Source organism: Neoarius graeffei, chromosome 10, assembly GCF_027579695.1.
Source record: "Neoarius graeffei isolate fNeoGra1 chromosome 10, fNeoGra1.pri, whole genome shotgun sequence".
In the NCBI taxonomy this organism is placed as follows: domain Eukaryota; kingdom Metazoa; phylum Chordata; class Actinopteri; order Siluriformes; family Ariidae; genus Neoarius; species Neoarius graeffei.
Window position 1 is genome coordinate 5,191,623 of NC_083578.1, and position 27,029 is coordinate 5,218,651.

General features: G+C 42.9%; 1 protein-coding gene across 1 annotated transcript; it reads left to right on the plus strand.

Moving 5' to 3' along the window:
- Positions 1-10,419: 10,419 nt before the first annotated feature.
- On the plus strand, positions 10,420-11,763 carry LOC132892766 (DLA class II histocompatibility antigen, DR-1 beta chain-like). The gene is made up of 3 exons (XM_060931134.1): positions 10,420-10,542; positions 10,886-11,158; positions 11,430-11,763. Exons 1-3 carry the CDS (start codon positions 10,485-10,487, stop codon positions 11,738-11,740), a joined length of 642 nt encoding a protein of 213 aa, XP_060787117.1. The 5' UTR covers positions 10,420-10,484; the 3' UTR covers positions 11,741-11,763.
- Positions 11,764-27,029: the final 15,266 nt, after the last annotated feature.

The following is a 27,029-nucleotide window of genomic DNA, read 5'->3' on the forward strand; positions in this document are numbered from 1 at the left end:
CTTCGGACTCACCAACGCACCAGCTGTTTTTCAGGCCCTAATCAACGACGTCTTAAGGGACATGATTAACCTGTACGTCTTTGTCTACCTCGATGACATCCTTATCTTTTCCAAGACCATGCAGGAGCACCGCCACCATGTCCGCCAGGTTCTCCAGAGGCTGCTACAGAACAATCTGTTCGCCAAGGCCCAGAAATGCGAATTTCATGTTCCCGAAGTCTCCTTTCTGGGATTTATTGTACGGACAGGCCAACTCCAAATGGACCCTGCCAAGACCCTGGCCGTCCGGGACTGGCCTACTCCCAAGTCCGTTAAGGAGGTTCAGCGGTTCTTAGGATTCGCTAACTTCTACCGCAAGTTCATCAGGAACTTCAGTTCTGTGGCAGCACCCATGTCAGACCTCACCAAAGGGACAGGTGGATCTTATGGCTGGTCTCCTCAGGCAGAAAAGGCGTTCAAAGACCTCAAGGCCCGCTTCTGCACGGCACCCATTCTGGTCCTCCCGGACACCTCCCAACCATTCATCGTGGAGGTGGACGCCTCGGACAGTGGTGTCGGCGCGGTACTCTCTCAATGTTCGGAAGGAAAGCTGCACCCCTGCGCTTACTTCTCCCACCGCCTGAGTCCTGCGGAGTCCCGGTACGATGTGGGGGATCGAGAACTGTTAGCGGTCAAACTGGCCCTTGAGGAGTGGAGGCACTGGCTGGAGGGAGTGCAACATCCATTCCTGGTTTGGACTGACCACAAGAACCTGGAGTACCTCCAGCAAGCCAAGAGACTGAACCCTCGACAGGCTAGGTGGGCCCTGTTTTTCAGTCGGTTTGACTTCACCCTCTCGTACCGTCCTGGCTCCAAGAACACCAAACCTGACGCACTGTCCAGGCTGTTCTCTGCCACTAACAGGGAGAATGAAGTCGGGCCTATTATCCCGGTGTCCCGGATTGTGGCCCCTGTCCGCTGGGGTATTGAGGAGGCTGTTCGACGAGCCCAACGCCAGGACCCCGGTCCTGGGACGGGGCCACCGGGCCTCTTGTACGTCCCACATCAAGACCGGGCCAAGGTTCTCCAGTGGGGTCACTCTTCCCCTCTCACCGCCCACCCGGGAGCTCGGAGGACCCTGGACTTCCTGAAAAGACGCTTCTGGTGGCCTAACATGGAGCAGGAAGTAAGGTCATTTGTCCTTTCCTGTGAGGTTTGCACCAGAACCAAGAACCCATGACAGCGTCCCCAGGGTCTCCTGCATCCTCTGACCATTCCCCGGCGTCCCTGGTCCCACGTGGCAGTCGACTTCATCACGGGTCTCCCTGAATCACAAGGTAACATGGTCATTTTGGTCATTGTTGACAGATTCTCCAAGGCCTGCCGCTTCATACCTCTGTGCAAACTCCCCTCTGCTCTTGAAACAGCGAAACTTATATTTAATCATGTCTTCCGAGTCTTTGGTCTTCCACAGGACATCGTCTCAGACCGAGGGCCCCAGTTCTCCTCCCGAGTGTGGCACGGGTTCTGCAAGGTCATCGGAGCCACTGCCAGCCTCTCCTCTGGGTTTCACCCACAGTCCAATGGTCAGACGGAGAGGCTCAACCAGGACCTGGAAACCACCCTGCGAGGCCTGGCTATGGATAACCCGACATCATGGAGCACCTGGCTGCCATGGGCAGAGTACGCCCACAACACCCTGCAGTCATCGGCCACCAAGCTGTCGCCATTCCAGTGCCAATTCGGGTTCCAGCCACCTCTGTTCCCGGACCAGGAGGAGGACGCGGGGGTGACCTCGGTCAACCAATATGTGAGACGGTGTCGCAAGACCTGGAGCAAGGTCAGGAAGACCCTCATACAGACCTCCAGAACCAACCAGACTCAGGCCAACCGCCACAGAAGACCTGCACACACTTTCCGCCCTGGGCAGCGGGTTTGGCTGTCCACTAAGGACCTTCCGCTGCGGGTGGAGAACCGCAAGCTTGCTCCTCGCTACATTGGCCCCTTCAAGGTGGTGCGCAGGGTGAACCCTGTCTCCTACCGGCTCCAGTTGCCCCGGACTCTGAGGATCAACCCCACTTTCCATGTTTCCCTGTTGCGGCCTGTACTGACGTCTACGTATGCCCCTGCCCCTAGGAACCCCCCACCCCCCCGCATCTTCCAGGGGCAGACTGTGTTCACTGTGCATCGCCTGCTTGACTCCCGCCGGGTCCGCGGCGGGTTGCAATATCTGGTGGACTGGGAGGGCTATGGTCCTGAGGAGCGCTGCTGGGTTCCTGCTCGGGATGTCCTAGATAAAGAACTGTGTCAGGACTTCCATTCGGCCCATCCGGATCGCCCTGGGAACGTCAGGAGACGCTCCTAGAGGGGGGGGTCCTGTTAGGACTTGGACTGTTTTGGCCTCTAGAGGCCGCTGTTATTTCCTTTTCGTGTCTTGTTTATTTTGGCCTCTAGAGGCCGCCACTGTTCCTGTGTTTTGTGTTTTTGTTAATTGCCTGTTAGTCCTAATTATCTTCACCTGTGTCCTTAATTAGTTTGTGTATTTATACCCCTGAGTTCAGTCCTCTTGTCACGGAGTCTTTGTGCTGTTATGTTTATCTCCAGTTTCCTTTGTACTGTGTTTTGTGGATCTTCTGAGCTTTTGCATTTTTGCCTTTTTCTTTTTGAATTATACTCTTTGTTTTTGTTTTTTTTGTTTTGCCCTGGATTGTATATAGTGTACATAGTATAAATAAACCTTTTTTTACTTTTTATACTTCCACCTCACGCCTCTGCATTTGAGTCATTCCCCTGGTGGCCTAGTGGGGGTTTGCTGGATCATCACACCAACGAACCAGGTTCGAATCCCAGCAAAACCCTAACATCTGCAGGTTGGACGGCGAGTTTTTGTAGGCTGTGATGTGGTTCATTTTAGGCAAACAAAGCAAACATTTAAAACAAAACAAATCTTTAATCCTTTCAGAAAACTGAAACATGTGTTCTAGCTATAGAACTGTGGGTGTGTTCATTTCCCAGAAGAACCGCCTCCTTCCATTCTGCCATAAACTGATCGTGTTGAATAATGATGCTGAGAAATCATTGAACTTGATTTTATACAGTCTATGGATGTGACGTGACCTGAGTGATTACTGATAGACTGTCTCAGTGTCACCTGCGAAGAAATCAATCACGTTTTAGAAAAGAAAAGAAAAAATCATCCACTTTCAAAACTGCTTCATGGTAATGAGTAATGAGGACCTTGATAGAAATGTAGTGGAGTGAAAAAGTACGATATTTGTCTTTCAAATGTAGTGAAGTTAAAGTCATAAGTTTCCAAAAAAAAATACTCATGTAAAGTACAGATACTCAAAAGTGTACCTAAGTACAGAACTCAAGTAAATGTGCTTCGTTACTGTCCACTCCTGTTCAGAAATCACTGGTTTTTTTTGTTTTGTTTTTTTAAATTTGCATTTTCCATACTGTCCCAAGTTTTTCTGATTTGGGATTGTATTGTTATCATCACAATTATTTGGTATAATTGTTTGTTTTGATCAGTTATGTGTGTGTGTGTGTGTGTGTGTAAGCAGATAGCTGAGTGGACAATAGTTGCTATGATAACATAATGTTTGACTGTTATGCAGAGAATAACATACTTTAGGAGAACAATTAAAAATATAGCTGCAAGCAGCAATGTGGGGGCCAAGCAGTATATGAGCCTAGTCGTCAGGCCGGCGTCTTCGCAGCTGCGTTTCATTGGCTGCTGCGGCCAAACAGTTTTAAAATTTCAAAACACTGAGCATAACTTTTGTGTGGCTTGGTCCAATGATGCTATGTACCAAGTCTGGGAAAAATTGGTCAAAAATTGAGGGAGGAGTAACATTTTTATTGATTTCAACAAAATCCAAAATGGTGGAAAATTTACAAAGCGAAATATGACTTCATAGGGTGCATTGGATTTGTCCTGGCAAAAGGATTCCAAAGGTACTTGAATTTTGTTCCTAATCTAAACACAATGAGATATGAGCCAAAACGCATTTTTACTAGTTATAGCGCCCCCTATTAGCCAATTTGTTCAAAAATTTTTGTGGGCACTTTTGGAGGGGTGGGGCATAATGCCATCAAGTTTCATTAAGATACATCAAAGGGCAGCCGAGATATGAGCTCACATCCTGTTTTGTGTCTTCGCAGCCAAATTTGATTGGCTGCTGCAGACAAATGATTATGAAAATCAAAAATCCCTTGGATAACTTTTGTGTGGCTTACTCCAAAGATGTTATGCAGTGAGTTTGGGAAAAAAATGGTCTAAAATTGAGGGAGGAGTAGCAATTTAATTGATTTTAACAAAATTAAAAATGGCGGAAAATCTACCAGGTGGAATATGATGCCATAGGGCGCATTGGATTCATTTTGATGGAAGGATTCCAGCAATACTAAGATTTTGACAATCAGACGTACGGTTCAAGAGTAACAAGCAGAAATGTACTTCCAACTTTGACCTGTTGGTGGCGCTAGAGAGTTTGAGGTGGTAAGTTGAAATTTGCTGACAAGAACCTTGAAGCAGCCTAGAATCAGTGTGCCAAATTTCACAACCTCTCGTCAGACAGTTCTATGGGTTGCCATAGAATTTCATTGATTTTAACAAAATTCAAAATGGCGGAAAATCCTCAAGGCAGAATATGACATCATAGGGTGCGATGGATTTGTCTTGACCCAAGGATTCCAGAGATAGTGGAATTTTGTTTCTACCCAAAACGCATCATGAGATATGAGCCAAAAGTCATTTTTCCTAGTTATAGCGCCCCCTAGGGGCCAATTTGTTCCAAATTTTCTATAGGCCTTTTTGGAGGGGTGGGGCATAATGCCACCAAGTTTCGTTAAGATATGCCAAAGAGCGGCCAAGATATGGGCACACTTCTTGTTTCACGTCTGTGCAGCCAAATTTGATTGGCTGCCACGGCCAAACGCTTATGAAATTCAAAACACCGGGTAATGCCCTTGTGCAGCTTAGTCCAAAGTTGCTATGTACCAAGTTTGGGAGAAATTGGTCAAAAATTGATGGAGGAGAAGCATTTTAATTGATTTTCACAAAATTCAAAATGGCGGGAAAACTATCCTGGTGGAAAATGACGTCATAGGGTGCGTTGGATTAGTCTTGGCCCAAGGATTCCAGGGGTACCATTGTGAGAGTGATGCAGTGCGCGTAGCAGTCACAGTTGCAGGAGCTGAGCTGTACTGTGTGAATGTGTGACTTGCCTTGATGCTACAAGCCTGTGTCTCTCTGAGAGGGAGCAGCCCCTCCCTCCTGTGTGTGTGTGTGTGTGTGTGTGTGTGTGTGTGTGTGTGTGTGTGTGTGAGAGTGAGCATCCCCTTCCCCACCCGCGTGCTGCGAGGAGAGACACGGAGAGGCATAATGAACAAAGTAATAGCACACCGAGTCCGATCGAGCCGCACGTTTTGATATATTGCTTGTCTGTGTGCGATGTACGGTTATTGGGTTATTACGAATCAAAATTTCTAGGTACTCCTTCTCTCCTTCTATAATAATAAGAAGAAACAAACAGAAGAACAATAGTTATGCGTGCCTAGGCACTGCATCACTAACTAGAGATGACAATTCCCCTGTGGGAAATCATGAGAGGGATGCAGTGTGCGTAGCAGTTTGGTCACTCATGTAAGCTAGCGGCGGCACGGTGGTGTAGTGGTTAGCGCTGTCGCCTCACAGCAAGAAGGTCCTGGGTTCGAGCCCCGGGGCCAGCGAGGGCCTTTCTGTGTGGAGTTTGCATGTTCTCCCCGTGTCCGCGTGGGTTTCCTCCGGGTGCTCCGGTTTCCCCCACAGTCCAAAGACATGCAGGTTAGGTTAACTGGTGACTCTAAATTGACCGTAGGTGTGAATGTGAGTGTGAATGGTTGTCTGTGTCTATGTGTCAGCCCTGTGATGACCTGGCGACTTGTCCAGGGTGTACCCCGCCTTTCGCCCATAGTCAGCTGGGATAGGCTCCAGCTTGCCTGCGACCCTGTAGAAGGATAAAGCGGCTAGAGATAATGAGAATGAGATGAGATGTAAGCTAGCTGTGAATGTGTGACTTGCTATGATGCTACAATGCTGTGATTATGTGTGTGTTTGAGACAGCAGCCCCTCCCCTCTCTGCTCCCTCACTGCTCCTAGTTGGCATGGTGACGGTCCTGAACAGGCGCACTGAGTCACACAAAATCTTGTCAGTTTTTTGCTGATTCATGCTCAGGAACAGGCCTCGAACAATGACTATTTACTCGGAAACGACAGGAGCTATTCACAAAATTTTTTTCACATTGAGCGCTACAAGGCTCTCATGAACACATTGATATATATTTTTTGACTATAGTGTAAAAAGTGAGGTCACTAGAGCGAGTTAAAAACAAGTGACTTTTCTGATTTTGCAGTCACAGCGCTGCCACGTTTAAAATGGGAGTCAATGCGGCAGCTCGCCTGCCCTCTCCTCACTTTGAGGCTTCTCATTCAAAAACTGTAAATCCGATCATTCAGGTAGACACATTGTGTGACTCAAGACAAGTGTGACTACTACTTTTGAGAAAAGTATGTGTGTAGGGTGAAATTTGTGGCTGAAAACACAGTTTAAATGATAAATTTAGAGCATTTTTTTCAAGCTCTCTACACTCTAACTTAACGAGCTCCACTGGTGTGTAACGCAATAGACACCCATTATACAGTCTGAATTTCTCCAGATTTGATCATGGTGTTTGATCTGTGACTGATCAAATAGTATACAACCTAGCAAAAAACTTGAATGCCAGATTCACAGAGGAGAAGTTTGTCTACGTTTTAAAGTTTGAATCATGTCTCTAGGTGAAAGCATGCCAGAGCAGCGGATGTTTGAAAAAGTGCATTGTTTTTCAATTAATTCCATAGAAATGAATGGGAAAATCACTACGATTTCATGTTTTGATGAACAAAGTAATAGCATAGCGAGTCCGATCGAGCTGCACGTTTTGATATATTGCTTGTCTGTGTGCGATGCACGGTTATTGAGTTATTTGAAATCGAAATTTGTATGGAAGATGAATAAGTTTAAGAAGAAGAAGAAGAAGAGGAAGAAGAAACATGCAGAAGAACAATAGGTTGCTGTGCTTTGCACTGCAACCTATTGACTCCCTATGGGAGGCAATAGGTTGCTGTGCATAGCACTGCATCCCTAACTAGAGCCAACAATTTCCCTGGGGGAAATTGTGAGAGTGATGCAGTGGCTGTAGCAGTCACAGTTGCAGGAGCTGAGCTGTACTGTGTGAATGTGTGACCTGCCATGATGCTACAAGCCTGTGTCTCTCTGAGAGGGAGCAGCCCCTCCCTCCTGTGTGTGTGTGTGTGTGTGTGTGAGAGAGAGAGAGAGCATCCCCTCCCCCACCCGCGTGCTGCGAGTTGAGACACGGAGAGGCACACAAGAAGGGCAGATTTTCCTCAGAGTGCTCCCTCCAAACAACGGGGATTTACACGAAAACGGAAGGAGATATTGACAAAATTATTTCACATTGAGTGCCACAAGGGTCTCCTGAACACATTGATGTAATTTTTTTTGTCAGTAGTGTAAAAAATGAGGTCACTACAGAGAGTTAAAAACGAGTGACTTTTCTGCCACATTTATAATGGGAGTCTATGGGGAAGCACGCCTGTCCTCTCCTTACTTTCAGGCTTCTCATTCAAAAACTGTAAATCCTATCATTTAGGTAGACACATTGTGTGAATCAGGATAAGTGTGGCTACTACTTTTGAGAAAATTATGTGTGTAGAGTGAGAATTGAGGCTGAAATCACAGTTTAAATGAGAAAGTTTGAGCTTTTTTTTTTTTCAGGCTGCCTACACTCTAAATTCCTTAGCCCCACTGGTGTGTAACGCAATAGACACCCATTATAAAGCATGATTTTCTCCAGGCACCCACATGGTGTTTGAGCTAGGACTGATCCAAAAGTATAGAACCTAGCAAAAAAGTTGAATGGCAGATCCAAAGAGGAGAAGTTTCTCTACGTTTTAAAGCTTGAATCATGTCTCTAGGTGAAAGCATGCCAGAGCAGCGGATGTTTGAAAAGTGCTATTTTTTCAATTAATTCCATAGAAAATGAATGGGAAATTTTTCGTGATTTTTTCGCAACTACATCGCGAAAAAATCGTATTTTGATGAACAAAGTAATAGCATAGCGAGTCCGATCGAGCCGCATGTTTTGATATATTGTTTGTCTGTGTGTGATGTACGGTTATTGGGTTATTCAAAATCGAAATTTCTAGGTACTCCTTCTCTCCTTCTATAATAATAAGAAGAAACACAGAAGAACAATAGTTATGCGTGCCTAGGCACTGCATCACTAAAAAAAAACCCAGTAGAATCCCTATGGGTGCCTGCGCAGCTTTGCTGCTTGGCCCCCAATAAACACCTAGAGCATTTTTTAACATAGTTACTGGGAGACCAAATGGCCAGATTTGGTCTCCTAGTCAATGCCAAACCAGCTTCACTGGGAGACCAAATTTTAAACCAAGTTATGTCTTATCATTTGGTTCAATCAGTTGCAATTAATTACCAAGTACCATGTAAGTATACATTTAACAAGGAAAACGAAGATCTATGTTATAAGATATACACACAAGATCATGTTGGTTAAGAAAAACAAAACTAAAATTTGGTTACTGAGATGGCTGATGTCAGAATCCGATGTCATTACTGTGTAACTTTGAGTGTCTTTGACATAACATTTGTGCTTGGTAATTGCTCTTGATAGCTGTGTAGTCACTGTAGTGTGTTTGTCTGTATGGTGATTGGTGAACCATTTTGCATCACAGAATATGCTGCAGCGGTGCAGCTGCATGGACTCTGGGGCCTGTGATTGTATTGCCCAGACCAGTTGGTCTCCTAGTGGAAAATCCTTAAAAAATGCTCTGTAAACACCCCAAGATGTCTGATCCTAGATGTAACTATTTTTATTGACACTAAACTTTAATTTTTAAGGACATGAAGGTTAAAGAAAAACAGCCCACATTCTTCTATATCTAAATGGGAAAAAATTATAAAATCTAGAACAGCTGAACTCAGAGTTTGTGAATTGAAAATGAGATTATTATTATCATTATTATTATTATGGGGCGGCACGGTGGTGTAGTGGTTAGCGCTGTCGCCTCACAGCAAGAAGGTCCTGGGTTTGAGCCCCGGGGCCGGCGAGGGCCTTTCTGTGTGGAGTTTGCATGTTCTCCCCGTGTCCGCATGGATTTGCTCCGGTTTCCCCCACAGTCCAAAGACATGCAGGTTAGGTTAACTGGTGACTCTAAAATTGAGTGTGAATGGTTGTCTGTGTCTATGTGTCAGCCCTGTGATGACCTGGCGACTTGTCCAGGGTGTACCCTGCCTTTCGCCCGTAGTCAGCTGGGATAGGCTCCAGCTTGCCTGTGACCCTGTAGAAGGATAAAGTGGCTAGAGATAATGAGATGAGATTATTATTATTATTATTACTGTTGTTGTCGATGATTTCTCACACTCATTCCTCCTGCAGTTTGAGAGAGAAATAATCCTGAACTTTTCTTAACTGATGAATTCAGAAGTTTTAGGGCGTATTCACACCTACGTTGTTTGGTACGGACCAAATGACCAAACGAACCAAATTTCCCTTGGTCCGGACCTTTTGGGTTGGTCTGAATACAAACCACCGAACTCTGGTCCGGACCAAACAAGCGGACCGAGACCGAGCTGCAAGGTCGGACTCGGTCCGGACCAAAGGAACCCTGGTGCGGACCTTTTGGAGGTGTGAAAGCAGACCGGACCTAATCTGACAGTTTTGCTTTTTTGTACCTCGGGAGCTTCCGTCGTTTGTCAAGCATTATGGGAAACAGAGTCTTGACACTCCACCGCAAAGTGCAAACACTGTTTCGGTTGTCAAGGGAACCTTACAACAGTCGTTCAGTCATTCAGACCAGTGGTAGGCTAGACTACAGAGTACAAAAAATGAGTAGGGGGCAAACGTGGGCCGAGGAAGAAACGCATACCCTTGTTGATATATGGGCAGATGTCCACATATCTGAGCTTTTGGAGAGAACACACAAAAATGCCGACGTGTTTGCTGTATTCAGTGAGAAAATGAAGGAGAAGGGGTTCACGTGCTCCCCAGAACAGTGCTTTGTGCGCGTGTCGTCTCTGACCAATAGCTGAACGACCTCAGGGCGCGTGGCTTTGTTGACAGATTTTGGTCCGCTTACTAAAATGTACAGTGTGAAAGCGAACCGTACCAAAATGAAAAAAATAAAAAAAACATTTGGTTTGGACCAAAGCAAGTGAACTATCGAACTATCCTGGTCTGAATACACCCTTAAATAGTGAACTGATGGATTTAAACCTGACAGCTTTAACAGGTGAACAGTATTGGTTTGAATTCTGCCTGGAAACATGTGACTGTGTGTGTGTGTGTAGTGCAGGATTGGTGTGTGTGTGTGTGTGTAGAGTAGAGCTGCTTCACCCACACTTTCCTCAGTAAGAGAACACACTCAGAGAGGAACAATGTCGGAGCTGCTGAGAATACTGCTCCTCTTACTGCCTGCCATCCTGCACACAGCAAGTGAGTATTAGATCAGCTGCTGAGGTTAGGCTGTGTTAAAGAAAAAAAACACCACATGTGTTCTGTTAAAAAAAAGAAAGAAAAGAAAGGAAACAGACAAAGAAACAAAAAGAAGCTCGGTGTTTAGAAGGATGCAGGTTGTTCATTAAATTTGTCAGAGGAATATTACAGAACTGCAGATTGATTGATTGATTGATTGATTGATTGATTGATTTAGTGTTTAAAGGCAGGTTTAAGTACAGAATTAGTTTTTAAAATAAACATTAAAATCGATTCAAAATAAAAGCTGTATTACTCTCAGTTTTAGCAGTGAAATAAAGCTTTGGTGTTATTTTTCTCTCAGATGGGCATTCACTGGCAGATCCAGTTTGGTGTCTCTGGAGCTCTGATGATTTCAGTGACATGGAGCTCATAAGGTCTCTCATCTTCAATAAGATCAAATACATAGAGTATAACAGCACTGCGGGGAAGTTTGTGGGATACACTGAAATAGGCATCAAAAACGCAGAGAGGTTTAACAATGACACTGCAATGCTGAAATCATGGAAAGCCGATCTGGATCGTGCCTGTAAGCACAATGCTCAGGGTTACTCCAGCGCCGTCCTCAGTAAAGCAGGTGAGATTATTTGTGAACCTCAAAACTTTGATTCGGTAATATTTCCAGTATTTCTTCATTCTGCAGCAGATTTATCTTTATTTCGCAGTGGTTTATTTACTCATATTAAAATACAGAGTATATAATATACACTGAGCTGCTCTTCTCTAGCTGATTAGATACCAAATTAAATTCAGTGTCTAAAAAACTATTATTATTATTATTATTATTATTATTTTATGATGAATGACTCTCAGCTGTAAGTTGATGTTGTTGTGGTTTAATTGTGCAGTTGAGCCCCGGGTTAAGGTCACTTTGGTAAAGAAGTCAGATGGCACTCACCCAGCCAGGCTGATGTGCAGCGCTTACAGCTTTTACCCCCCACACATTGAGGTGACCTGGCTGAGAAACGGTCAAAAGATTAAGGGAGGTGTAACGTCCACTGAGGAGATGGCTGATGGAGACTGGTACTATCAGATCCACTCACATCTGGAGTACATGCCTGAATCTGGAGAGGAGATCTCCTGTGTGGTGCAACACGCCAGCTTCCAAAAGCCCATGGTCTATAAGTGGGGTGAGTCTGATCATCACAGTCAGATCTAAATATCTGAGTCCACTGTCATGAACTGAGCTTAAAAAAACAGAGATCCTGTTTCACTCACATCATAACTCATCTTTCAAAACCTGATGTTCAGTCAACAACAATAATCAATGACTTAAAAAAATATAATCATCAAATAAAATTTATTCGGGTTTTTTATAGCTGAAAGTAAAAGTAGTTCTTAAAGGTCTGATGACACATTTTTGACATCTTTGGCGATGTTTTATAACATAAAAAGTAATTCCCGATGATCCATATATTAATTCACGAAGGTGCCTATTTTACAAGTTATGATAAAAAACGCAGCTATTTGGGCAAATTTGACGGGGCTGCAGCACCCAGGAGACGAAAGAGGAAGAGGGGCTATATGACGCCAGCGAAAGAATCTTCTTCCTCACTTACCAGTTTGTTGTTGATGCGACAGGTGTTCAGTTTGTCATTATTAGTATTATTATTATACATTATTTTATATATATATATATATATATATATATATATATATATATATATATATATATATATATATATATATATAGTTATTATGCCTTCGCGTTGTGTTGCCGGCTTTTGCTCCAAAACCCACAAGGATGGGGTAAGTTTATTCAAGTTTCCCAGGGATCCCGAGCTGCATGCGAAGTGGGTGAAGCAAGTCAGGCGCACTCGTGACAAGTGGGAGCCCTCACCAACATCCGTCCTGTGCTCTAAACACTTCGATTTGGATTGTTTTGACACCCTTCCCAGCTTAAAAGAATCTCTTGGGTGTTCAGTTCAGCACAAACATGTGCTGCTACCATCAGCAGTGCCTACAGTATTCCGGAGGGGGTCTACTAGTAGCTATGCCGGATCCAGCAGTCGCCTGGGACAAGGCGACTCCTCCAAAGACAGTCCAACTGTCAGAACATGTGTTGCGAAACGACATAAGATAAAGGTACGTAGAGCTATAGAGTGCTCCGACATGATGCTAAAAATAGTAACCATGCGGTCTGCGCAGCCATCTTGGAAGTGACTCGCTCCAGAGTGCTCACAGAGTACACATCATAGAGTACACATTCATGATAATCATAAATGTAATCATAAAGTCGGCATGATATCAGTCATGTATTTGCTTGTGAAAGCTTGCGGCTTTCATGTAACTGCCGCCTAGCAACGAGAGGCAAAGGGTAAAGAGGGTAGGCTATCATAGATTCTATTCGGAAGAGATCAACACATGATTGCTTAAAAATTAGGTATTTTAACAATTTGCATCTGTTTTGTGATTATCGTGACACTTGTGTGTTATATAGAACTGTATGTCTTATCAGCACATCGAGGATCTTCCACCGGAGGCTTTAGCAAGTACTCGTAGCAACACTACACTTTACCCTTTGCCATGCGGTGTTAGGGAACGGTAGCAAGTACCCCGATGACCGACTTCAAGAATATGTAGAAAAAATTTAGAAATTATACTTTCCAAAAGTCATTTGAGCTTAGTGTATTGCATTTCCATTTATATTGAAGGTTCTTGCTGATGTTTTTGCGGAGTATGACGCAGCTGCTGAATCAGAAGCTGCAGAGTTTGTATGTACTAGTTGTGAACATTCACATTATTATCAATCTCATTTATTTAAAATCAGATAAAATCATGCCATCATGATCACTGCTTAAAGTACCAGTATTTGGTTGTTCTTTTGTTCAGAACTTTGATGCCAGCTGCCAAGTAGACCGGCGTTTTCATGCGCCATTTCCATTGAGTAGAACAGCCAGTGAACCGCAGCGTGGTCTTCCGCTGACGTCACAGCATGGCCGCGAGCCACGGACCCAGTTTTCTTGCGCTGTGCAATTAAAAGTTGGATATTCGCGTAACAACAGCTTCTTTTCACGTAATTATAACAGAAATCTAACATGTTTGCCATGTTGTATAGTTTATTTAAGAAATTGCATAGAGTCATGTTCGTGTCATCAGCCCTTTAACACTGTTGTATAAAAATGCTATTCCATAGCGCTTAGTGCTGCTATTAACTGCTATTATATGAATTATTTTTGTAATCTATCTATATAAACCCCTTTCTGTCTCAGATCCCTCGATGTCTGAACCTGATAAGAGTAAGATTGCTATCGGGGCTTCAGGGCTGGTGTTGGGGATCGTGCTTTCAGCTGCTGGATTCATCTACTACAGGAAGAAATGCTCAGGTCAGTGGAAGATTGCAGGAAATCAACAAACAGAAACGTGTATTAGGACATCTGTATATTTGTTATTAAAATTGAAGTGCTATTAATAATTAATATTTAACCTTGCTACCTGATATTCATCCTTCTGCTTTATTTCTGATTTGTGTTCACAGGACGGATCCTGGTGCCGACATAAACACAGGCATCATTTGAAGTTGACATGTTGGTTTCAGCTTCATTCCCCATATTGGATGGAGTTAATTTACCCATAATGCTCACTGTTTAGCTACAGTTAAGCTGAAATGTGATGATTTTTAAGCTCACACATGTGATGTTAATTTTTACAGGTCTGTGAGCAGAGAAACACTGGAGTGTTTGCTGAAATCGCTTTATCTGTTAAACATCTGCTTTATTCCGAACAATTAGAACCTGCTGAGAAATGAGCATTTCATAATATGTACATCTGCATCTGTATTATCACTTTCCTTAATGTAAGACCAGCTTTCTGTCAGATTTTGCTGAAACTGATGTTAAATATCTTGATTATAGGCTTTATAAGAGTTCTTGAGTAGAAATTTGACAAACTGAGCTTAGATACTACATTCAGCTTAAAAATGTATAAATTAATTCCTTATAATGCATCTGAAAGTTATGAAATAATTAATTACTATTACAGAAGTAAATGTAGCCTTGTAAAATTTTCATTATTAAATCATTAGCGCCCCCTACAGTCTATTTTAACCTGGATCACTTCCTCAGTTTTAGTGATGCTGTTTATTACGATTCAATACTAACAGTTATCTGTAAATTTCTGGTTTTGTATCATCAGTCACTTAAATTTCATTTTAATGGTAAAAACTGGATTGATTTTTGATTCTGTATGGATGCTGACTCTTAATAAACTTTTGGTTGTAAAATAAATTGATGTAAAATTTTCTTTAAAACAGTAAATGACTTAAATTCTATTCATAAATATCATTAGACAGATTTATATATGCTGCATTATATAGCTGATGAAATTAACAGGATAGTCATTCAGCTGATTCTAAAATGTGATCTTTAGCTTTGAAAAAACTCCAAGCTGAAATCTTGTCATTATTTTTGATCTGCAACACCAGAAAATATACACAATGATGTCTACTATCTATAACAATACATTTATTATTTTGTCAGAAAATTTTAATCATGTAAGTGAAGCATAATGTTACATTACAGGCATTTATCAAATGATCTTAACCAGAGCAGCATACAACGTACCCCACACAGCCTGGGGAGCAGTTGGAGATTAGGTATTGGTCCAGGGAACCAAACCAACAACCTTTTGGTCCCAAAGCTGCTTCTCTAACCATTAGGCCATGGCTTCCCAACATAAATGAAGCACAGAGGTGATCAGCTGAGAGTTAAGTGTGATATTTACAGGCCTAACTGTCACTTCCTTTCAGTCATGGGATTTGACCTCACACACGGTGGTGTAGTGGTTAGCGCTGTCGCCTCACAGCAAGAAGGTCTGGGTTCGAGCCCCGTGGCCAGCGAGGGCCTTTCTGTGTGGAGTTTCCATGTTCTCCCCATGTCCGCGTGGGTTTCCTCCGGGTGCTCCGGTTTCCCCCACAGTCCAAAGACATGCAGGTTAGGTTAACTGGTGACTCTAAATTGAGCGTAGGTGTGAATGTGAGTGTGAATGGTTGTCTGTGTCTATGTGTCAGCCCTGTGATGACCTGGCGACTTGTCCAGGGTGTACCCCGCCTTTCGCCCGTAGTCAGCTGGGATAGGCTCCAGCTTGGAAGCCTGGAAGACTCCAGCAGGAGTGCACATATGCGGGCGGGAGCGGTGACAAGCTGCAGTCCCGCTAACTAAAAACGTGTTTAAAATAAAATGTATAAATTATTAATTTATGTCTATCATATATAATTTGTGCTGGATATTTTATTTGGCATTAATAAAAACATTTTAAGATGCCTAAGTTTGCAGAGAGAGTCAGATTGCCAGACTGAGTGAGGAATGGCATCTTAAATTTGCCATTGATCACCCTAACGGGCAATCCTTTGATCACTCTAATGACTCGCCATTCACACCCAGCCTCCAGTGACCCACACTAACATGATGCCTCAATGACACCTTAGATGAGCTGGTCATCAGAATTCTGATTCTGATCCAGGAGAGGATAAATAACTCTCGTACGTTTCCGATTCCTTTCCTCTTTCGTGTTTGAGATCTCCGATCATGGCAGAAGAGCAGAGCTCCTTTACTGAAGCTCACAGTGCTTCAAAAGTAAGTGCTGCTTTAAAAAGAGGTACATTTACCGTTAAAAAGTCAAGAGTCCTGAAATCAGACATTTTAGTTAGAAATGCTTTACAAATGTAAACTGGGTTAGCCTAATGTTTTGTATGGCTGAACAATAAATATACCAAATTTCCACTTGGAATTACGTGCTCACCTGTCTTTTTTTATTGTTTATTATTATTATTATTATTATTATTATTAGAGACACTGACGAAGGCAACAGCCGAAACGTTTGTCTCCTGCTGCCAAAAACAACTGAAAAGAAATGTAACTAATAGAATAAGTTCAAGAGTGCGATCCATCTCTCCTTTCACACTAATTATTCATAGGAGACGCACCACGGGAGAGCGCATACTTAAATGATTAGCCTACTTAAATAATTATTATTATTAGGTCTACACGCTGCCATTTCAACATTCCGAATTCAGAAACAAGGTAAATAATAACAAACGTGAACGTGAGCTGTAGATATTTATGCTCAAATCCACTCAAAGTAGGGGGCGGGGCACCATCACGCTGTGTCAAGACAAGAACTTTCCTGAGAAATAACGCAAACGTCTGCATCATGCGGGATTTGCGGGCGGGAGCGGGACAAAATATGGCAGGCGCGGGCGGGAGCGGTACTGAAAATCATAATTCTTTGCGGGAGCGGGACTGAAAAATCATAATTCTTTGCGGGCGCGGGCGGGAGCAGGACTGCACAATGTGGGCGCAGGCGGGAGCGGGACTGAAAAATCATAATTCTTTGCGGGCGCGTGTGGGAGTGGGACTGCACAATGCGGGTGCGGGCGGGAGCGGGACTGAAAAATCCGACCTGTGCAGACCTCTAGGCTCCAGCTTGCCTGCGACCCTGTAGAACAGGATAAAGCGGCTAGAGATAATGAGATGAGATGAGATTTGACCTCACAACCTTTGGATAAGTAAGATCAAATCTTGTAGCCTGAGATTGAGAAATACTTTAACATGTGGAGTTTCAGCTGTGAGTGAAAGGTATAAACTGTATTATAGCTATCAAATCTGGAACAGGATTCCACCCTGGTCAGAGATGTATAAAGTACTGGAGTAGAGGAGTGGAGTAGAAGTACAAGTCCTATCTCAAAAAAGTGACTTGAGTAGAAGTTGAAGTGTTCTTTAAACACCATACTTAAGTGGAAGCACTAAAGTATTCAAAATGTTTTGTACTTAAGTATTGCAAGTAGAAGTATTTTAAAAATTACTACTCAAGTACTGAAAGTAAAAGTACAAGTATTGTGTATATTAAAGAAAGCAGTCAAAAGTTTGAATATCATATTGTTTATATTATTTCAAACTTTTAAAGTTAAGGGCACAATTTCTTTGGCTGAAGCAGCAGTACAAGGACATAAAAGGCCATACAAGTGTTTATGAAAAAAAAACCCCACTATTAACACATCTCAAAGGCTAGAGGGGTATTCCAAGAATACGGCTAAGTGACAAACCTGGGTAAGTTAAGCCGAATGGTAAACCTTATAATAGAACAGCCTGGAAGCATCTTTCTCACAAAGCCAAAGGGCTCTTCCATCATCAGGTTAACCACTGCCTCCAGGTTAACTTACTCAGGTTTGTCTCTTAATCAACTACTTGCAATAGCCCCCAGTAGGCCACATACAAGTATTTATGTAAAAACTCGTGAGTAGAGCACCTTACAACACTGAGCTCTTTGTAAACACACAAATCAACTAGCTGCTGCCCCCCTGCTTATTCCCTTCTTAAACTAGTGCATACAATAAAGCCGTCTTTTTTTGGAAGATAGACATTTTTTCAACCTTAACTTGTCAGGGCAACTAAAACATCTCAAAGGCTAGAGGGGTATTCCAAGAATACGGCTAAGTGACAAACCTGGGCAAGTTAAGCCTAATGGTAAACCTTATAATAGAACAGCCCGGAAGCATCATTCTCACAAAGCCAAAGGGCTCTTCCATCAACAGGTTAACCACTGCCTCCAGGTTAACTTACTCAGGTTTGTCTCTTAATCAACTACTTGGAATACTCCCCAGTAGGCCACATACAAGTATTTCTCCTGTAAAAACACACAAGTAGAACACCTTACAACACTGAGCTCTTTGTCAACAAAAGCAGATCCCCCCACAGCATCCCTCCCTTCTCTTCCCTGCTTGTGCTTTTTTCCCCTCCACAGTGTATTCTCTTCTTAAACTGGTATGCATAAAGCAGTCAGTTAGGGAGTTAGAAATCTTTTGTTTAATCTCAAAAGTAGTTGGTTTTCAAAATTGGAGTCATTCAGTCTCGCTCTTTTTTGGCTAAAGACTAATCCTGCGATACTAAAAAGCCTCTCGCAGGCTGCTGATGCTGGAAGGGGTGTGTTTAACCTAACAGTCATCTTACACACAGCTGGAAAAGACTTGAGCAAGTCCATGTTATCTGCTGAACAGGACAAGTACGCATCTAGCTGTTTGGAGCCGTCTTGTGCCTTTGAACCCCTCATGCCAGAAAAAAAGTCGTCTTCATCAGATGAGCTCGATCTGTTGACCTCACCAGACTGCAACGAGAAGTCTTCAATGTGTTGTTTGATATAGTCCATTCCTCAAATATATGAGTACATTATAAACAATAATAGTTTCAACCAGTCATGACAGTAAACACAGATTTAACATGCCAACATTGTCAGTAAGAAATAATGATTTTAATGGAAATGACGGCTTTATACAGGCTAAGAAAGGGCTAATGCACTACTAATATCCATGTTAGTAAGCACATGGTGTATGATTAATATGTGAATCTTAATTGAAAGTGTTCCCTTTCTTACCTATTTTGATTGTCTCATCTTCCTGTGTCCAATTTGTGCGGAACTTTGGAAGCAGAATAGCAGCGGCCACCAGCTCTGGGTCTTCCATCATAGGGCCAAAGCTATCCTCAATGCCCACCTGCAGAGCATCGACAAGGGGGTTGCAGTATTTTAGCGGTAGCTTGATCCTGTCCAGCTTAATTTTCAGGAGCTTGACGGTTGGGAGCAGCCACCCCATCTGGACATTTGTTTCAGCTCGCAAGATGTTAGTTGCTTGGGCGACTGGAGTCATCACAACAGCAAACTCTGACAGGAATGCAAGTTCGGCTGGATTAAACCTGTGATTAAGACAAAAACATATTTCATTAACACACAGGATTAGGTGTTAGGTGATTAGGTGTAACAATAAGAGACAAAAAAAACAGCATTGCTACATGATCGGCTCATTATTATGCAATGGAATGGTTCATCATTCAGTGTTAATCATTCAAATCAATTGTTGTACAAGTAGACAATATGTACCAGAATTGAGCTTGAGAGAAAGAGTACAATATGATTTTTTTTTAACTTACATTGGAACGTTCAAATCTGTGCAGACAACTCTCATGGCTGCCTCTCCCTTCTCTTTGACGATCCTGAGCAGTCTCTCCACAGCCATGAACACAGAGTTCCTTGTTGCAACCGGTCGCACAAGCTGGAGGGAGCAAGCATCTTCCACGGTTTCAGCTGCTTTTAAGGATCTTGACCACTTATTCCAAAGTGCATTGTATTTGCCAAATGTTGAATAGTATAATTTCTTGTATGGTACGTGTCATTGGACACTGCCTTGCTGGCATCGGTAGTGGCTATTAGGTTAAGAATGCGGCATGCACAACGCTGGTGCTTTGGAAACTGGAACTCAAAACCATCATCCTCATCCAAAAGTGAAGATACATCAACAAACTCTACCTCCTCCTCATCTTGGTATGCTTCTTTCTCCTCCTCCTCCTCCTGAACTTGAGCACCAGCATTGTTATTTTCATCTTCAGCAAAGACTTTGAAGGCTTTGATGAAGTTGGAGCCATTGTCCGTGGTTGTTGTGACTATCTTCCCCTGAATTTCAAACTCAGCATGGATATCATTACGTAAGTGCATTTGCCAGAAGGTCAAGAGTGTGAGAGCCTCTTAATTTTTTACAGGCCAGGGCCACAGAGACCCTTTTTAAACTTTCGGGGTCCAGCCAATGGGCCGTGACCCCAATGAAACTACGCCGCCTGGCTGACCAGCAGTCAGTGGTTGTTGCAATGTGGTCCACAGTTTTCATGGCCTCAATCATTTTGATCTTCATTTGTTTGGCAGCATCATCAATCCTAGATGTGAGTGTGGTTCTTGACATTATTTTGGTATTTGGCACCAGGTCGAACACAAAGTCCCGGAAAGGTTCTTGCTCTACGATGTTGAAAGGCTGAAGTCCTCAGACAACATAATTCACAATGGCCTTGTCAACGGATCTATGGGGCGTTGTCCAGCTCTCTAATAATGTGGGCTGCTTGATGGAGGGGGAGGGAATTGCAGTCTTCCTCATTCGTTTAACTGATGTGAGGTCCTCATATCTTTTCAAGTGGCAGTCATGCTTGCTCTGAAACAAGACAAACATATATAGCTTTACTTTCTCAGAATTATATCATGAGCAACATAGGTGACTGTAGTGACTGCTGTGATATTATTGATAAAAGCAAAATTAATTAAATTTAAAGGGATTTGTCCACTATAATTCTACATTAAAAGACTTAAGCAAGCAACCCCATAACCAAAAATCCATCATTGGTACTCTAATAATCTGTCTACTTGCAAAACCCTGTAGTGCTAGGCTTAACTTGATACATCCAACAATGCATCATGAGGAATGGGAGTGTGCGAGGACCACTTGAAATGCAGACTAAAAAAAAAAAAAAAGTCACGACCCATCTTCAGCTTTCGGGCAGAGGCCACCAGATTTTGATTTAAAATGTCCTGGTATTTCAAAGAATTCATGATGCCATGCACCCTAACAAGGTTCCCGGGGCCTTTGAAAGAGAAACAGGCCCACAGCATCACCGATCCTCCCTCATACTTCACAGTGGGGATGAGGTGCTTTTCCGCATACTCATCTTTTGTGTTATGTCAGACCCACTTAGAGTGTTTGTTGCCAAAAAGTTCTATCTTGGTCTCATCTGACCAAAGCACACGGTCCCAGTACCACTTAGTAAATGCCAGACGTTTACGTTTATGCTTGTAAGTGAGAAAAGGCTTTTTCCGTGCATGCCTCCCAAACAGCTTGTTGGCATGTAGATAGCGCCTGATGGTTGTTATGGAGACTTTTTGACCCCAAGATGCTACTTTTTGATGCAATTCTCTAACAGTGAGCTTTGGAGAACTTTTTACTTCTCTTCCCATCCTCCTCACTGTGCGTGGTGGCAAGATAAACTTGCATCCTCGTCCAGGCTTGTTTGCCACTGTTCCAGTTGTTTTAAACTTCTTGATGATTCCTCTGGTTGTAGATATGGGCAGGTGTAGGCGAGTGGCTATTTTCTTGTAGCCATTGCCTGACTTATGAAGGTCGACACACATCTGCCTTACTTGAATGGTGTGTTCTCTTGTCTTTCCCATGTTGAAGAGTGGATAAGAGAAATGGGCCTCTGTGTCACATCATATTTATACCCCAGGGAAACAGGATGTGATGAATTACTAATTAAAGGTTCCTAGATACTCTGATCAACTTTATAAACTACAGTAGAAATGACAGAAATGCTTCAATTACAATCATTTTCTAGGAATTGTTATGGGTGCCAATAATTGTGGAACAGGTGATTTTATGAAAAACAATTATTTCTTCATCAGGGATTTTTATTTTTTTTAATTCACTTGAGTAAAGGGTTACATTTTTCTACAATTTTCAGTGTGAGATTATGCTTCTGCAATAAAAATTGAATTTATTTTAAGGCTTTTAACACATCTTAACCAGGGGTGCCAATAATTGTGGAGGGCGCTGTATTTACATTGGTAGATTCATTATCTGAAATCATTTTCAGCCCTCTTGCTTGCCAGCTAGTGGAACTACTTTGTTCTTGTATCAGTTCCTCTCAGCAGTGTCTTTTTAGTTAGAATGCTTGTGTAGTGATTCAGAAACATAGTTGGTTCCACCGGTTAGCAAATAAGAGGCGTGGAACAGAGCGACGACAGTGAATCCCAAACAAACGTGTGTTGTGCATCGTTCAAAACATTTCAGCTTTGGATTGCCTCTCAAAGTCATGTTGGTGAGCCAGATCCATTTCATTAATTTTTTTAAAACCACGTGCCTTTTAGGGCGGCACGGTGGTGTAGTGGTTAGCGCTGTCGCCTCACAGCAAAAAGATCCTGGGTTCAATCCCAGCGGCTGGCGAGGGTCTTTCTGTGTGGAGTTTGCATGCTCTCCCCGTGTCCACATGGGTTTCCTCCGGGTGCTCCGGTTTCCCCCACAGTCCAAAGACATGCAGGTTAGGTTAACTGGTGACTCTAAATTGAGCGTAGGTGTGAATGTGAGTGTGAATGGTTGTCTGTGTCTATGTGTCAGCCCTGTGATGACCTGGCGACTTGTCCAGGGTGTACCCCGCCTTTCACCTGTAGTCAGCTGGGATAGGCTCCAGCTTGCCTGCGACCCTGTGGGACAGGATAAAGCGGCTAGAGATAATGAGATGAGACGTGTCTTTTAAAAAATTGAATATCACAATATGAGTTGTCGGTGGTGTAGTGGTTAGCGCTGTCGCCTCACAGCAAGAATGTTCTGGGTTCGAGCCCCGTGGCCAGCGAGGGCCTTTCTGTGCGGAGTTTGCATGTTCTCCCCGTGTCTGCGTGGGTTTCCTCCGGGTGCTCCGGTTTCCCCCACAGTCCAAAGACATGCAGGTTAGGTTAACTGGTGACTCTAAATTGACCGTAGGTGTGAGTGTGAATGGTTGTCTGTGTCTATGTGTCAGCCCTGTGATGACCTGGCGACTTGTCCAGGGTGTACCCTGCCTTTCGCCCGTAGTCAGCTGGGATAGGCTCCAGCTTGCCTGCAACCCTGTAGAAGGATAAAGCGGCTAGAGATAATGAGATGAGATGAATATGAGTTGTATTGGGACACAGGTCATTCTCTTTGTTTATTCTCCAGGACAGCAAATGTGCAGAGGCTGAGTTGGGGATTGCACAGACAACAATGGGCATCTACGTCATTCAGGTGGAGGGTGCCGAACCTGGAGACAAGATGTATGCAGATGTTGGTGTTGTGCTCGAAGGTGTGGAAGTTCTGCAAAACCTACAAAGTGTCACCCTTGGATGTGTGATGGTTTTCGGGCTGATTTATGCACTTAACTTAAGTTACCCTAAGGACCTCAAGAGCACATTTTGAAGTGTTCCAGAAAATCCTGATGGAACTGGACACAACCAAGCTTTCGCCAAAAGTCCAGGCACTGAAAATTAAGATGTTCCAGTGATGGGCCTGATACACTGATTTTTCCCTCTGGAAAATATTCAACAAAGTGACTTGCTGCAATTTTCAGTACCTGTTTGAGTGAACTTTGTAAATTTTTCAGTGTTTTTGTTTTTACAGTTCTTTGTTATTGCTGGTGGTGCAAAGCCACTCAACCACTGAGTAATGTTTTGGATTGTTAGGGTAGTGGCTAAAATGGAAAAAAAAAATGAACATCTGAAAATCCTTGAAATGTTGATGTACTGTAAGCATTACAGTTATCAGTTGATTTACCTGTCTACCTCATGTTTCACACAGCTGAGCGACGTTCTTGAGGGTGTTTGTTATTACTACAGAAAAGTCTGTTTCCAAATGTTTAACATTTAAAATGACAAAAGCAAATGTGCTTAGGCTGATTCAGGGATTGCACAGACAACAATGGGCATCTGCGTCATTCAGGTTGAGGATGCCAGACCTGGAGATAAGTAAATAAGTAAACGATTGAAAAAAGAGCACTTTCTTTTTACAAAAAGAAAAAAGAAAATAAAAAATTGTGCACATTATTACATGTGCACAAATGAGTGAATTTATTTCGGTATTTTTTTGTTTTTTGTGTGTGTAGTGTGATGATGTGTTGCTGGCTTTGAGTTTTAGCAATGCCCAAACTTGCCACATGCCTTGAAGCCTAATAAATAGAATGTAAAGCAAAGTGGTCTAACTCTTTATATTGTAATTATAGATATTATTGTAGGTGTGGGGTGAATGAGGGGAAAAATGTGGAATATCTGGTAAAATTTTAAACGCATTGGGTTTATTATATCAAGTACATAAATTTATGCATTTTATTTAAATTGGGTGTAGAGCATCAACATGGTTCTAAACCTTTCAAACATATTGGAGCAATTAATATTGAATACTGGTTATTAAGTATTTGAAACACATTTGATTTATTTATGATAAATACATAAATCTGTCATTGTGTATTTAAAACACATTGGGTTTATTAGTATTATTGCATAAATCTCATTGTTAATTGTTTCATTTACGTTCAACTGACAAATACGCACCACATTAAGTTTATTAGTCTGTTTATGTTAAATCTGTGTAATCCAAATGGATGGAAATTTTATATTCAATTGAAATACATAAAGCTTAAATATTAGACCTAAATATTTCTGTGAATAAACTTGAAGATTACAAAAGTAACACATTTTATGCAAATTTTCAATAAAATTGTAAATTGTGTACAAAGCTCAAAGATATGAAATATTTTGTGTATTTATAATGCTGTGTGTACAAATTGTAAACTATATTATTCTATAGGTCATATACAATTCTAGTCCTTTGCATTTCTGTGATAAAGCTCACTGTGATGGCTTCTTGTTTAATTTATGATTTATATAATTTTATTTTCTTTTATTTCGTGTATGTGTATAGTAAGTTTTAGAAAAATTAGACACGTGTTTTTGGCCAGCTCTGTATTTGTATATATAGCAGTGCTTGAAAGTTTGTGAACCCTTTATAATTTTCTATATATCTGCATAAATATGACCAAAAACATCATCAGATTTTCATACAAGTCCTAAAAGTAGATAAAGAGAACCCAGTTAAACAAATGAGACAAAATATCATACAACCCTGATTCCAAAAAAGTTGGGACAAAGTACAAATTGTAAATAAAAACGGAATGCAATAATTTACAAATCTCAAAAACTGATATTGTATTCACAATAGAACATAGACAACATATCAAATGTCGAAAGTGAGACATTTTGAAATTTCATGCCAAATATTGGCTCATTTGAAATTTCATGACAGCAACACATCTCAAAAAAGTTGGGACAGGGGCAATAAGAGGCTGGAAAAGTTAAAGGTACAAAAAAGGGACAGCTGGAGGACCAAATTGCAACTCAGTAGGTCAATTGGCAATAGGTCATTAACATGACTGGGTATAAAAAGAGCATCTTGGAGTGGCAGCAGCTCTCAGAAGTAAAGATGGGAAGAGGATCACCAATCCCCCTAATTCTGCACCGACAAATAGTGGAGCAATATCAGAAAGGAATTCGACAGTGTAGAATTGCAAAGAGTTTGAACATATCATCATCTACAATTAGGGATGCAGGGTTTTTCCTAGAAAAATTTAGTATGAGGGCGCTCACCATGGCGAGGGAGCGAAGTGACCGGGGGGGGGGGGGGGATGGTGCGGGGGGGTTGCCCCCCGCCGTGCGAAGCCTTTGAAAAATTGAGGCTACAATGGGACATTCTGAGGCTGAGAGGGAAATTGTAACAAATTGTTTGTCAACATTGAAAAAGAAAGAAGTAATCTTCTTCTGCCCCGGACAGTCTTTGGCTTTCTTCTGTTTCGTGCCGCAGGACATCTTTAAATGCCCAAGTGTCAACAAAAACAACTCGCGAACTACTTCTGTCAAAAGCTCCCACGCCGGTGGGTGAAAGGTCATTCAGTCTTGAGAAATCTCGTTCTACAAGTCAGCTGACCTTGTATGTAACCCATGTCAAATCTCGCGAGAGCAGCCGCGACAAGTAAACAACATGGCGCCTCAGTCTGGAAAATGCCAATTCAGATTGTTTTTGCGCCGTCTGGCGGTGTATCTACTATGATTGGAATATTTTTGGAGTAATTATAACGTATTTGATGATCAGACACATTTTCATGTGGTGTTGCTGGGATGTTTTCACGGAGAAAAGATCGTTTTGAGAAAGACTGCATGTTGTGCAGTAGCATATAAGTGCATGGCCTAAGTGTGACTTGGGGTTCAATCGGCATTTCGGTAAGAGGGCGCACACCGAGAGTAAGAGGGCGCAGCGCCCCTGTTCCCTGGTTTAGACGAAAGCCTGGGGATGTAAACAGTTAATCGACTATCGCTTAATTGTCAAAAAGAATTTAAATGTCTCATCTCGTCTCGTCTTCTTCCGCTTATCCGGGGCCGGGTCGCGGAGGCAGCAGTCTAAGCATGGAAGCCCAAACTTCCCTTTCCCCAGACACCTCAGCCAGCTCCTCAGGAAGAACACCGAGGCGTCCCCAGGCCAGCCGAGAGACATAGTCCCTCCAGCGTGTCCTGGGTCTTCCCCGGGGCCTCTTCCCGGGGGGACATGCCTGGAACACCTCCCCAGGGAGGCGTCCAGGAGGCATCCGAAAAAGATGCCCGAGCCACCTCAGCTGATTCCTCTCGATGTGGAGGAGCAGCGGCTCTACTCCGAGCTCCTCCCGAGTGACTGTGCTTCTCACCCTATCTCTAAGGGAGCGCCCAGCCACCCTGCGAAGGAAACTCATTTCAGCCGCTTGTATCCGCGATCTTGTTCTTTCGGTCATTACCCAAAGCTCATGACCATAGGTGAGAGTCAGAACGTAGATCGACCGGTAAATTGAGAGCTTCGCCTTTTGGCTCAGCTCCTTCTTCACCACGATGGACCGGTAAAGCGACCGCATCACTGCAGAGGCTGCACCGATCCGCCTGTCGATCTCACGCTCCATCCTTCCCTCACTCGTGAACAAGATCCCGAGATACTTAAACTCCTCCACTTGAGGCAGGACTTCTCCACAAACCTGGAGAGGGCAAGCCACCCTTTTCCGGTTGAGAACCATGGCCTCGGATTTGGAGGTGCTGATTCTCATCCCAGCTGCTTCACACTCGACTGC